Below are 14,542 nucleotides of genomic sequence, written 5' to 3'. Positions count from 1 at the left end.
TAATGCAAGGAGAGAAAGAAGAAAGGAAGGAAATTTGGAAAATAGTCTTCACAAATGATAGAGGGAACACATACTTACCTCTGTCTCCCTATATTTCACTCAAGGTCAAAATTCCACTTAAACCACAAATAAAGGGGAAAGAACCTGTATTTTTCCATTTAAACTGATATATTTGTTGACATTAGAACATGGCCCTTGTTTTAGAATCTCTGCATAAGATTCACTTATTATTTTTAGGTAGGTTCATCACATCATGACCAAACCAGCCCCAGAATCAATTTTGTGTGCTCCAATCCACTTGGCTGATGAAGGGAACTGAGTGGCATTAAATGCAATATTTCCAGGTTTACCAGATGTATTACTGTGCTGAGTCTGCCAAAACAAATTACCACAAACTTTGGTGGCTTGAAAAACAGACCTTTTTCTTTCACAGTTCTGGAGGCCAGAAGTCTGAAATGAAAGTGTCAGCAGAACTCTGCTCCGTCCAGAAGATTAGGGAGAATGCTTCCTTGCTTCTTCCAGCTTCTGGTGACTATCAAGCATCCTTGGCTTGTGTCTGCTCCTTCCAGTCTCTGCCTCAAATTTTCACATGGCCTTCTCCTCTGTGTGTGCATGTGCATGTGTTTATGTGTTTCCTCCTCTTCTGTTTCTAGAAAGGACACTTATCATTAGATTTAAGGTCCACCCAGATAATCCAGTATGCTCTCATCTCAAAATCCTTGAATATTACATCTGCAAAGACCCTTTTTCCAAGAAGGTTCACATCAACATATTCTGGAGGGTTAGGGCATGACATACTTCCTGTGGGGACTACCACTCAATCCACTGCACCTGTATTGGATGTAAAAGATCAGATGTCCTGTAACTAGTAGATAACATTAATTTTTCCTTATATATTTTTGTGAATTTGTATTAACCTCTTAGTGAAGAAGTGCTAATGAAAACCACAACGTACTATATAAATTCTACTCAATAATACCTATAGAAAATTATTTCCACCTTTATTGCACTGTATAACTCTGAATCTCAATACCAGCAAGTCTTATTGGAAGTGAGAGTGATTATAACCACATAATAATGAGTTCTAAGTTGTAATTTCTATCTGCTCTGACTTATATTAGTTGCTTAAATATTTTCTAAGATTGTCAGTTTATTTACATACCTATATTACACTCCTCTTCCTAATTTTAAAAATAAGTTTTAAGCAATGAGAAACTTCTTAGAAAGTACGGATCCTAGGTTTACACAGAAAGAAAGGATCTCACTTCCTCTAAGGAAAAGCCAATTTATTGTTTATATATACATTTGGTCAAACATCCTATGAATATATTTCTGTGTTATTTAGATTCTTTTTTCTATCCATCAAGATTTTTGGGTCATGTTTTAATACTCAAAAAGGAGTGCTAACATCTTATAAATTATGACTTTGAAGGATACATTTTCTTTAGAAAGTGTATTTAGTTAGTACTGTGTAAGTTTACCATTCCCAGTCTATGGATACAAGAAGTCTCTGAGGTGTCAAACAACAAAAATGAATAGTTTTCATTAGAACACAATTGTGACATATTGCTATAATTTGTGGAGGAGCGGTTTTTTATTCACCACATTCTTCCAAAATACTTTTTTAAACTGATCTGTTCTACACACAGTCTCATTGTTTTTCAGTCTTCTTGGAAAGAGTCATCTTCTGATGTCTGATGAGGCATCAGAGAGGAGATAGTTTTTCCATTCCGTAATCACTGTCTTTATAGTCACAGGTTTTTAATCTTTTCCACATTAGGATCACATAAGGAAAAGAGAAAGTCTCCATCACTTCCTGATTCCAGCATGAAGTCTATCTAAAAATAGACTGGCCTTTATGGTCTCCCTTTTCCTCTTTCTCCACACAGCCACACATCATTGGTCATGCCTTTTGAGACAAGTTTGTAAACACTAGAAAGCTCTTTCTTTTTCTTGCTCTCATGCAAGTGATCCACAGTGTGCACGCTACATTTTATTTTGGTGTTGAATAATCTTTGCTGAATAATTATGAACAGTGCTAGACCGGAAATAACAAGCTGAATAATTTAACTGAACAAGGGGGAGAAAGAGAGAGGACTAGTGGTAAAAGTTTGCTAAAAGTTTCAAACGAGAAATTAGCCACATGTATAAAGAATTTTCAGTGAAATGTACTTGTATTTAGCATAATAGTGTACAAAATAAATGCTTTTGTAGTAATTAAATCCTTTATTCTCAAGGATTATTTCTTTGTAAGTGGCATTAAGAGGGAGAGTTGATCAACTTAAAGAGCACAGCATTCCAGAGGCATCAAAAACAGTGAAAGTTCAATTAAAAGTTTATTTTTCTCTGAATTTAAGGTGTTATTTCCAAGTTCTTGTTTTCTCTGAATCTAAATTAGAGTTCTTATACATTATGTCCTTTAATCCTCACAGCACTCCTATGAGGAAGATAATAGTATTAACTTTATTTTACAGTCATAGAAAATGAGATGCTGAGAAATTAGGAACAGGTGAAATACAGATGGAAATGGGATCAGAAGCCTATTTCAGGAATAGAGAACAACCGTTTATTGTTTGTTTCTTTATTCTCATGGTCCCTATGGTGCCATTTGGGGAGTGTCAGTTCACACTTGAGGCCAGAAAATAATTTCTTCTTTGTTGAACTGATGTGACTAAGAAATTTCCCCCAGGTCACCCAGCTAGCAAGTGGAGGTGTCTGTGTTTGAACTGGGCCTTTTAGAATACACAACTAAGGCTCATAACCATCCATTACCTCCACCACCTCTATCATACTCTACAATAACATCAATAATTTATTTCTCTTGCTGAATTATAATATTCAAGGTTTTGGGGACAACCTTTCTTTTATGCCTTGAATGTAGCAGGTATTCAATAAGAATTGTTGAATGAATAAATTTAAGCTCTGAGGAAATAACCCAGGTGTGATACAAAATTTCATGATGTCATGCACTTTCTTTCATAGCATTTATACAAGAATTTTTATATGCAAAGGGTTATTTAATTACTGTTTCTCATCCCTAGGCTATAAATCCCAGGACAAGAAGAGCTAGGAATGTTTTACTTACTGTTATGCCCCCGGCCCTTGGTATGGGGCCTGGAACTTAATCGACAATCAATGGTTATTGTTGAATGAATGAATATGATGACAAGAATAGTTAAAAATAAAAAAACTTAAGGCTGTGATGATCAGTTCCCTCAAGCTTCCTCTCTCTAGGAATTTTCCTAATGCTATTCCTGCCTCTCTTTCTTTTTCTTCTTTTATTTTCCTCACTTTTTTCTTTCCATCTATTTCCCTCTCTTTACTAGTACGTATGCATCAAACATTTGTATAGCACTTAATATATGGCACTATTCTCAACACTGTATGAATATTAATTCATTAAACTCAAATAGCAACATTATGAACTATGTATTATTATTATTATCATCCTTATTTTATATTTGAGGTTACTGAACACAGAAAACTTAATAAATGTGCCCAAGGTTACAGAACTAGTTAGTGGTGGGCCTCACATTTGAACTTAGGCAATCTGGCCCAAATCTATGCTTTTAGGATTATGGTACTCTGCTTGTTTGGTCCCACTTCCCCCGAAGCTGTGTATCAAGGGAAATGAGTTGTATACACTGCATCTTTCCATATTAATTTATGTTCTATAGAGAGGTTTTTTGCTTTAGTTTCTGTACCCACTCATTGCATTCGTCAGCTTTCATGTGGAAACAAACTAACCCAAAATCATGTTAGTGGCGACCACAAAGATGAGTTTCTTGGTAGTCACGTTATATGTCAACAGCTGCAAAACAGCTGCTATGGCTGTCTTCCATGTGTCTTCTCCTTCTGGTGGGGATGTCTATCCTCCTACCTGGAAGGGAGCTAATATGTGGAAACAATAGTATAATGTACCACACCCATTAACTAAGTATTGGAACCTCCATATGGTCTACAACTGACCACTACACATGTAACAGCAATATGCTGAGGCTTTCAACTTCTTTTCATAAACATAAGCACAAAAGCTGATTCAGATTAACTAACATATATTTACATATATAAAATATATTATTTCAAAAACATCCTTTTACACTTTGGTGGAGATGGTACAGTTAAAATCTAGTAACAGAGAGTTCCTCATTTTGTTTCATCAGGTTTTTTTACTCCTAGGTGTTAAAAAATAAAAATTTCTCATGGCTTACAAATGCTCTTAGCCCATAATATTTTTATCTCTAGAAATTATATAAACATAACTTCATTTATTTCAGTTCATCAGTAATTTTTCAATGCCTGCTTGGAGCTAGTCTTGTGCCAAGAATTGACGTAACAATAATGTGTTGCTTTATAGAGTACCTTTATATATTTTTGAGATTGATGAGCTTCTTGAGAACAGGGAAATTATTCATCCTAGCAAGGAACACCCTGCTGGCACATACCTAATGAACAAATGAAGACTGAAAAGTCTCAAGTGCATCTTTCTCCTTTTTCATAGGAACTTCTACTTGCAGAAAAGTGGGCTAAAATGAACAAGCTCCCCTTTCCAAAGATTGATCCGTATGTGTTTGATCGGGAAGGACTGAAGGAGTGCTATGTCTTTAAACCCAAGAATCCTGATGTGGAGAAAGATTGCCCAACTATCATCCACTTTGTTCTGGCCAACATCAATTTTAGAAAGTACAAGGCTCCAGGTACGTTGCAATGGGTTATATACTTTAAAGTGGAATTTTTATAGGGAGCGAGACTGATATTAAGCTGGCTGGCTTATACTGGTACTTCTGTGCCAGTTGTTGCAATATTGAACTCTTCCCTTACCTTGATAAATAGCTACAATCCTGAATCCTCAAATACTTCTCCTCTGTCTTACCCCAAGAGTCCCTAAATTCCTCATAATCCAGCAACTGAAGACTAGGTCAGTAAGAACCCCTGGGGCCTTCCTCCAAGACCTTGGATTATATTTGTTCTGATTTATTTGTGCTCTTGGGTTTGTTAAATAATTTGAGTATCATTCTTAAAAGAGAGCTCGTTTCCAAACAGTTCATGCAAAAAATTCTGGGAATTTTAATTGACCACAGGATTAATGTGATCTAGCAGTACAATATGGCTAGCAATTTCTGGTTACCATATTGTATTCTCTATAGAAAAAGATAATCAAGTTCAAGTTATAGTAGTTCTATTTTCTCATATCCAGAGGAGTCTATAAACTTTTCTGTAAGGAAAACAATGACTAACAAAATTATATCTAGAGATTGACAGATAGTATGCTGAAGAGTGTAAAAACATCATTTTAGGGCCAGAAAATGTGCTTGTAGGAAGACAAACACAAAGAAGAGTCATGGAAAATGGAAAAGGGGAATAGATTGCTCAGACATACGGAAAAAGTGTCAATATGGATGCAGGTTACTGTGAGGCATAGCTGGCCAGCATTTGTAGCTATTCAACAGTGGGCTACTTAAAACCTAGAGAATTTTTTATCACTATTAATTTTTAGGGAGAGGCTCAGTGAATAGTTGGCATGTGGAGGGGGTTCCTGCGTTATGAAGATAGATAGATAGATAATTCTTGGCTTTGGGTTCCCCCAGAAGTAGATTCTGAGAAAAAGATTCAAGTGTAAATAGTTTATTCCAGTGGAAGACAAAACTTCAGTAGAGAAGTGGGGAAAGCAGGAAGGACTAAGGGAAGGAAGGCAGATAACAAAGGCTGTGTTATTATGGCAGCTACCTTAATGGCAATTGGAACCAAATCCTACTGAACTTTAGGAAAAGGAATAGAAACTATGCTGCAGATCATCCTTTCCACCCACACATCAAGAAGCAAGGGAACTTGGGAATTTGTATACTAATTCCCTGGAGTCATTTGTTGGCAATTGCTGCCGGGGCGGAACTTTAATGATCAGAGCTTCCATCCTGCTGCTAGTGGGCAAAACATCCTTCCACATTTGCAAGGAGAAGAAAGTCCTCAAGCAGAGAGATGTAGCTACTGGCAGACGGAAAACACCCAGGGCCCACAGATAAGGTGGAGTCTGGGAAAATTGGTTGGGAACATAATATTGCCTGCTACAGATGACATGACCTCCCCGGAGGCTCCCAATATTGCTTTCATGGCTATTTGCATATTTTGTTCCTTAAATTTTAGAGATGTTTTATAGTTTTCTAAAGAACACCATTTGTGTCTCTTCTGATGTTTAGGTGTTCTAAGAGAAACTAAAGAAGAGAAAGAAATGGCTGACTTTGATATTTTCGATGATCCTGAATCACCATTTTCAACCTTCAACTTTCAATATCCAAATCAAGCATTCAAAAGGCTGCATGACCTGATGTACTTCAATACCCTGAACAACATTGATGTAAGTGTCTCCTATGATCATTGTCAATGTCAGTGTACTTCCATGCCACCTGAACACAGTGATCCTTCTTTTTTGGTTAATTAAAATTGAAAATAAGATTTATGAATGACACCACCCAAAATGTGCTACTGTACTTTGTATGGATTATTTTATTAATCTCCAGAAGAACCCTTCCTAATTCAAATATTAGGAAACTCTTACTACCAAATTGTTGGAGCCTGCATTTTATACTGTTATTTGATTGATTGAATAAACTCAGCTGCTTTTCCCAAATGTCTGTCTTCAGATCATAGTAAAATAAATTATAAGTAAGGAAGAAGAGTGATGAAAAGGAAATATAAAAGTAGGAAAGTAATTGTAACCAGAAGTGAGGTTTGCCTGCAAAAATATCATGGATTTTAGTTGATGCACTTAATGCTTTTATATGTCTTTATTTAATCATTGTGAATCTTGGGAATATCACCAAAGGTAGCAGACTTATCCACTTTTAGCTCTTCAGATATCAAGTATTCTTCACTTTAGAAACTTTAGCAACAAGTCCTTATCTTCACTATCAATCTTATCACAATTATGTGTCTTTGTGAAATTCTTTAGTCTATGTTCACTAACTTGGGAGTGACCCACCATTTAGGAGCATGGATGCATAGTTGAATTCATGTCAGCTTGTGGTTCCAAATCATAGTATCTATAAATTATTTTAATTTGGGAAAGCCCAAGTTCATTGGCCTAATTGAATTTACTTTTTAGAAAAAAAAAGTAAAAGGAAAAGAAAGAAGGAACTAAATGGAGAGGCAAAGGTATCATGTCTGATTTGCTAGTCTTCTGGGGATTGTGTGAATGATACATAGGAACTCAGTATATGGATGAGTGTTTGGGTTACATGGGATTTAAATTAGATTTTGTGAGTCCATGGAAGGTTGGCACATCTAATTTGTTTGTTTAGTTTTGTCTGGTACCATTAATTATCAGGTGTGTGCAGTTATGAGAATTACACCCTAATATGTTTATTAATCAATATCTTTAATTGTAAACATAAGAAATTTTCCCCAAAAGAAGCTTCCATTCTTAATTATTTTATGAGATAGTATTTTTAAAAATATTTTTGTAACATCCCAGATTTAAAATTTGATGGCAGTTTGATAGGGTGGAAAGCATGCACTTAAAATAAACACGTGGAGGCCTGAGTTCAAATCATAGTTCCTGCACCTCTAAAGTGCTTTATTTTTGTCCTTCATTTGTGAGTAATATGAAATAATTCATGTAAAACATGCTGAGCAAAATTTATAGCATATATCATTTTCTACTCTATTTATTTTCTTTGGTCTTTTATCTCACAAGCTTTGGACATCTGGAAGCCATATGCAGAAATTATTTTTGTAGTGATTCGAAAATTTAAAAATATTACGACAATATGAGTATTTAAATCTATAGGGAGGGAACAGGAATTCTCAAAATGAAGTTGTGTTATTTAAAACTCCACACTGCTAAAAGATTACAGCACTAAGATCTAGTATCAAAGTAACTCTATTTCCCATTATAAAGTCAATGAGCTCAAAACTATATATTCCTTGGGATTAAATATATTAAACTTGGTGGGTTATCCTCAAATGGAAAACATAGATTGTAGGCATATATAAGTGCCCTATTGGACTTGGGAAAATAAATCTATATGTATCTTAGTTGTACTTAAAATAGCTACATTTCTTTCACTGTTTCCATTTCTGTTTATATAATAGCTGCTAAACATTTTCTATAAGAATGGTGTAATTTTATTTATATATTTCATAAGCATTTTTCAAAGTAGTTTGACGTTTTGATGAAGAAGTTAAAACCTGATCATATATAGACTGAATTACAAAATAACTGTCTTGATTTATGGCTTGTCAAATGTTTGAGTCCTCAGAAACCATTTAATTAAGCAGTTTTTAAGTGCTTCTACTCACTTTTCAGGCATAGAGGAAAGAAGCATGTGGAAGCAAGGTCATGGCTTTATACCATGTTTAAATCCCAGATGGGTCACTTGTGTGACTTTAGCTATTTTGGCCTCTGTTTCCTCATCTCTAAAGCAGAGTTGATAATACCTATCATACTTCTTTGTAAGTGAAGATAAGAACTTTTGCTGTGGTTAGAATGCTGGACAGTTGGTAGGTTCAATCAGCAGCTAAATTCCTTATTCCCATACTATTTGATTAGAGTTGGATACTGACTCACACTTCAGCAAACACAGCAAATGCTTATCTACCATGGACCATCAGGGCTGCATGAAAACTGTGGGCACCGTGAACTCGTGCTACGCAAAGTCATTATCTGCCAATCCCGATCCTATAGAAGACAGTTTTCAACTTGTGGCCATGCCACTGTCTGGTGAGACTGTGGCTAAGGCAGCCTTTTCACTTTGATTCATATTTAGGCTTCTATCTCTGCTCTGAAAAGGCCACCCTGTCCCTGGCAGCTGCATACTTCTGTTGCTTCATTTTCCTCGGCATTCCTAGATGGCCTGTTCTACTGAATTCCAGTTCTTCCTGAGAGGACTTCTGCTCTGTTTTTCCTCACTTTGTGACAGCAGTCTGGGTGTTTCATTAGCTCCAGGTTTCTGCACTTACTCAATCATCCCAAATTCCTTTCCACTGAACATTGCTTCAATGCTGTTACAATGGCAGCATTTCATGGTTTTCTTAGAAACTTAACAAATAGTGATTTATACAAGTAGACGTGTGGTATGTGGGAGACGCAGGACACTGGAGTCAAGACAGAATTGGGTGTTCAAATCCTTGCTCTGCTGCCTCTTGGTTGGGCAACCTTGGGCATGTTGGTTAATCTTTCTGAATGTTACTTTCCTCATTTGTAAGGGGAAGGAATGGTATGTATCTTGTAGGATCAGGGTGGGGATTAAGTAAAATAAAAAAACTTAAGGGCTTGGCACCTAAGGAACACTCAGTAAATGGAAGCAGCTGATATATTAACGATAACTATTTATTTATTTTCAGATTCCCTTCTGCTTTTAAAGTTATATACCCTCTGTAAACAGTGACTTGCCCTGTATCCTCTAGAGATACTGATCACGATACCTGGCACTTACAAAAAATATGCAGTAAAATTTTCCTGAATAATTGTAAAAGTGTCATTGACTGATTGACAGAAACTGTTGAAAGAGTTGGATGTGATGGGAGGAGGGGTAGCGAGGTCAGGATGCAAGATGGCATTAGTTGGAGAAAGAGTCGCTGACTGTGGGGAATATCTACATGATCTACTGGTAGCTACATAGCAGGGAAACACACTCTACTCGAAAACCAGCACTTTGATCTGGAGGGAATATGCCTTCTGAGATATCTTTCCCAGGAATTTGTTGATTCAGATGGTTCAAATGGCAGGTTTTATGTTATATATATAACCACAATAAAAATACATTGTATTTTATATATGTGTGTGTGTGTGTGTGTGTGTGTGTGTGTGTGTGTATTTAACATGATTAAAAATACATTTTCCTACTCTCACTTGTTCAATGTATTAATTCTCTCTCTATATATATATCCTAGGGATCTATTATGTTGCAGTTTATTCAGTATATACCATTGATACATAATAATGAACTTTTGAAATTCTCAAATAATTCTAGAATGTTAAATATGATATGTTAATTAAAAGGAGGAAAAGCATGTATCTTGAAACACTTGTACTTAATTCTTTCTATTTATTAATATTTCATCATCTTGATAAGAGTTTTTAAGTACAAGTCAAAGTTTTTATGTTTTAAAAAATAATTTAGAAGCTCATTATTATGTATCGTGGGCTAATATATTAGGCCTAAACTATGCTTTCTATGTTGTCTATAATCTCCTTCCATTTTATTTATTCGTTAATACAAGACAGAAAGAACAAGGAAAAGTTTTGAGTGCTTATTATGTCAAATACTTTCCCTAAAAATATTTAACACTCAAAACTGTTCTACAAGATACATATTTTTATTTATAGGTGAGGAAACTGAGGGATGAATTTTTTAGGCAGATTGCCGGGGAGCTGAGATGGGCCCGCAAGTCTTTTCTCATCTTTCCATGCTCCGGAACCTTATTTCTCAAGCAGTCTTATTTCCTGCTTTTCCTTTCCAACCAGACCAATTCCCAGATGTCTCCTATACATGCCACAGCCTTCCATTTTCAGACTGTACATGGTTCTCTTATTGACAACATCCAGTCTTTCTTCTGCACTTATTAAAATCTCTACCTGTCCTTCAAAGGCTTAACTCAAGTCACTGTCCGCATGAATTGAACCTCATCTTGTTACCTTGTTTGATTCACCTTCCAGTGAACACTTTCTCAGTAGTCATTAATTTTACAAATACTCACTGTGCACCCTCCACGTTCCAGGTGCTGGGGTCAAAAATGTCAAGACTAGTAAGGTCCCTTCTGTCAGCTGCTTAGGCTCTTACCAGGAATGCAGGCATTAGCCAGAAAATACACAGTAATTCAGACCAAAATACCTTCTTCTATCCTCCTATGTTTATAACTTGGTACTTCCTTCTCAAAATATGCTATGAATCTAAGACTTATTTTTTTACTTTTCTATCATGATATTTGTTTATTGGATTGCTTTCAATTTCACATCTCCAAATCTGTGCCCTTTTTGAGGAGAAGATCATTTTTTACATATTCTTTTTCTTATTTTCTGTTGTAGTTGCCAAAGATTTAAGGAATTTGGATCAACAATGAGGAGGCTATTGCAGTAGTGCAAGTGAAGGGTGGCATGGGCCAGAACTGAGGACTGGCAGTGGGGATGGAGAAGATTGACACATCAGGGCGATTGCTGGGACAACACTGACGGGAAGGGTTTGGAATCTGAATGAATTTTGGGGTGGGGTTGCAGTTTAAATGATGAAGTTAGATATAGACACTAAGTTTACTCTCAATATCTTACAAAAATGGGAAGTTTTGTATTTGGAAACTGCCTTTTTAGATATGTCTAGTTGTACAATGTATGATGCCAAAAGGTTTGAATTTAGCACCTGATAGAGGACTGAGTTTATCCTCCTCTGCAGCAATCGCTAAAACCTGGTTAACAGTTTCATAGTGTTAGTATGCCACCTAGTGGTCACATCTGTATGTTCTAACTGCGTATGATTTTTGGTGTTTCACAGTTTTAAATGTAAAATTTCATTCTCCTTTGTAACAATGGCCTGTTTCATAGGAAAACCTACCGAGATCCAAATATGGTAAATTCCCTAGTTCATGATATTGATATCGCTGATTCTTTGTGCTCCTGAGTTCGTTATAAAGGAATGGACAAGAGTCATTATCAGTATAAGCTCTCCTGTGGTTTACTATATTTTGAAGCTTTTTAGGTGTATGGAAGAGTAAATATGTGCCTTTTTATTTACCTTCAGTACTTTTCTTTAATGAGGACTGATGTTTCTCAGGCTTATAAACTTGCTGACATGGACCTCTGGAAAGGAAAGAAAATTTTTAGAAGCTATAGTAGGACATTTTTGATAGAATGATTTGCTGACCTGCACCAATAACAGGCCAACTCTTAGCTATCCATGATGCGTTTATTTCTGTAAACTTTATAGCTTTTAATTTAGAATCTGACTTCAAAGAACATGTGGTCAGTTTAAAAATAAGAACAACAGTTACTTATTCTAGTTCCTGGATGTTCTTATGTGCCAAGCATTGTGTAAAGCACTTTATATCAATGATCACCTACCCCACATAACCCAAAATTAGTATTATTATTATCTCACTTTATAGATGAGGAAAGAGGCTCAAGGACTTCAGCTAATTCCCCTCTGCACCATGTAGCAAAAAGTGACTGTGCCTGGAGGCCCCTTCTCAAGGTCCCCTTCATGGGCTTGAAACCACTTCTGTTGCTGTGTAATTAATTATGTTTCCCTTATTAATGGGAAAAATAGGGCCAGCAAAGTTTTACTTACAGGACTCAGTAACATTTGAGTGCATTTTTCCCAGAAGATAATTAAGCATATTGTAAAAAAAAAAAAAAAAAAAAAAAAAAAGCATATTAAAATATTGCAAGTATTGCATTCTTGTGATAAATCCCTCTTTCTAGAATATGACTGCCTGCTGTTTGTAGTTATTATTGGAGAATAGAGGAGCTTGCCCTTTAAGCCTGCCATGAATACAGTTACAGAATAGAAATTGCATGTTAGCACCACCCAAGTCAGCATGCCTCTCTCATTGAAGCATTAACACAGACTTGCCCAATGAACTGGATGTGGAGATGGGAAAGCCCCTCTTTGCATACATCTCCAAGGTTGAATGAGCCACACCAGTTCTGGATGGAGGTTACCATGGATTCTTAAACTTCTCAGACTTGCCAAGTACTCCTACCCTTGACAGAGAGCTGAAAAGCATGTGAATAATACCTTAATGTTCCTTAACAGTCCCTGAGGAAGAGAACAAAGGGAATCGTAGAATAACTCTTTGACTTGTCTCTGTCTCCTTGCGCCCTGAAATCTCTATCTTATTGGCTATTAAGATGGGTTCCTGTAGTCCTATCCCAGGGAATGCAGCCTTCCTGATTTTGAAAGATTCTAAAACACAGCAGAGCCAAGATTAATATCCCTGCTTCTCTTCTAAAACCCATTCTCATTGTTCTACTGTAAATGTTTCAACCAAATACCAAATTTTCTCTTCTTTCCAAAAATTCCTAATAAGGCTACTTCATATCTGGAAGAGCATATGATAATTGCAGTACCAATTCCTAGAGGTTATAGTTGCCTATATTTTCTTCTGGTCAACATTAATTTAGGTATGTTTAAAGATTGTTCTGAATAAAAATTAATATAGGTTTCATCAATAAAGCTATAGAGCACTGTGTTCTAGACAGAGAACACCCATGTTTTATAACTGTTTGTTATTGTTTTTTTTTTTCCAGTGGAAGAAGCAGGGAAATCCTTCTGCAATAGTTTCTCACCTCATTAGGCTTAGCAAAGCCTTTGCTTCCTTTTGGCCCCTCATTTCTGCTTGTCCACTAAGTGTAGAGAACATAAAGTTCAGATTTAGTAATTACTTGTTCCTTCCACATTATCAATTTTCCCATGAAGGACTGACTGAACAAAGATAAAAATTTGGCATTTTAAAAATATTTTATTCCCAATTTTATCAGCACAAAACCTGGAACACTTCCAGAATACTTCGTTCTCTGGTAGGGGAAGGAAGAGTAGCTATGTGTGAACTCAAGAAGAGTGTGATGGTGGGATGTTGAATTTAGATGACTCAGATTTTTCTCTTCCAAAGAGAATGCTATAATGAAATGATCAATTCGATTTTTATTTTGACAAAAAATATTTAAATGAGTTCATTTCATTGCTAATTACACATCTTCTGCTTCTATGTGCAGGTGATAAAGAATGCCATCACGGAAAGCATCGAATATAGAAGACAGAATCCATCTCGTTGCTCTGTTTCTCTCAGTGATGTTGAAGCAAGAAGATTCTTCAACAAGGAGTTTCTAAGCAAACCCACTGCATAGTTTATGTGCTGGAAAGGGTGTAATTTCTGATACTTAGGCAGTTTGAAATGCCATCACAACTGGACTGAAAAGCACAGTACAGATAAAAGTGCTGATCAAGAGAGACTGGCTGATACTCAAAGTTGCAGTTATTTAGCTGCATAAGAATAATTTTATTATGAGTTAGATTGATAGAGATGTTGACTATGTAAAAATATTCTTAGCAATACTTCCCATGAGTATAAATTTCTTGATGCAACTTTAGGGTCATATACTGTATTTTTATACATTCCTTACCAATTATCTATGTGTGTTGTTTTTAAAAATGAGGTTTCCCTTTAAAATATTTAACAGTTCAATCTCAATAAGTAAAACTACATTTTATGTGAATCTTATTCGTTGACTAGATTTATTCGTGCCATGAGACAACACTATTACTTGTTTTTATATATATACATATATACATACATGAAAAAATAAATCTCTATACAAATTAGCATTAGGACATTCATTAGTTTTTTGTGTTATTTTTAATGTTGCTAAAGAGAAGATTTGTTGCTAAAGAAAACATTTGCTGACCCACTGCTTTCAAACATGAAAGTGTCAGTCCTTAAACTCAAATATGAAACTTTCGAATTTCCTTTTAAAACATGGTTATTTTTCTTAACAGAAAGTATGTATAATTTGCTGAACAAGTAGTATATATTCATTCAGCAAATAGAAAAATAT

At 35.7% G+C, this 14,542-nt stretch overlaps 1 protein-coding gene across 4 annotated transcripts in view; it reads left to right on the top strand.

Annotated features, from left to right (window-relative positions):
- Positions 1–14,283, top strand: part of PLA2G4A (phospholipase A2 group IVA) — a 174,063-nt gene extending 159,780 nt beyond the window's left edge. For all 4 annotated transcript variants that reach the window (XM_037825146.1, XM_037825144.1, XM_037825147.1 and 1 more), the window contains 3 exons: positions 4,502–4,697; positions 6,195–6,352; positions 13,703–14,283. In XM_037825146.1, the coding sequence (XP_037681074.1) occupies positions 4,502–4,697; positions 6,195–6,352; positions 13,703–13,834 (486 nt within the window). In that variant the 3' untranslated portion in view covers positions 13,835–14,283. The remainder of the gene's footprint in view (positions 1–4,501; positions 4,698–6,194; positions 6,353–13,702) is intronic.
- Positions 14,284–14,542: the final 259 nt, after the last annotated feature.

The sequence above is a fragment of the Choloepus didactylus genome, chromosome 2, assembly GCF_015220235.1.
Source record: "Choloepus didactylus isolate mChoDid1 chromosome 2, mChoDid1.pri, whole genome shotgun sequence".
Lineage (NCBI taxonomy): Eukaryota > Metazoa > Chordata > Mammalia > Pilosa > Megalonychidae > Choloepus > Choloepus didactylus.
The sequence above is the reverse complement of the archived record's forward strand: the minus strand, read 5'-3'. Positions and strand labels throughout refer to the sequence as shown.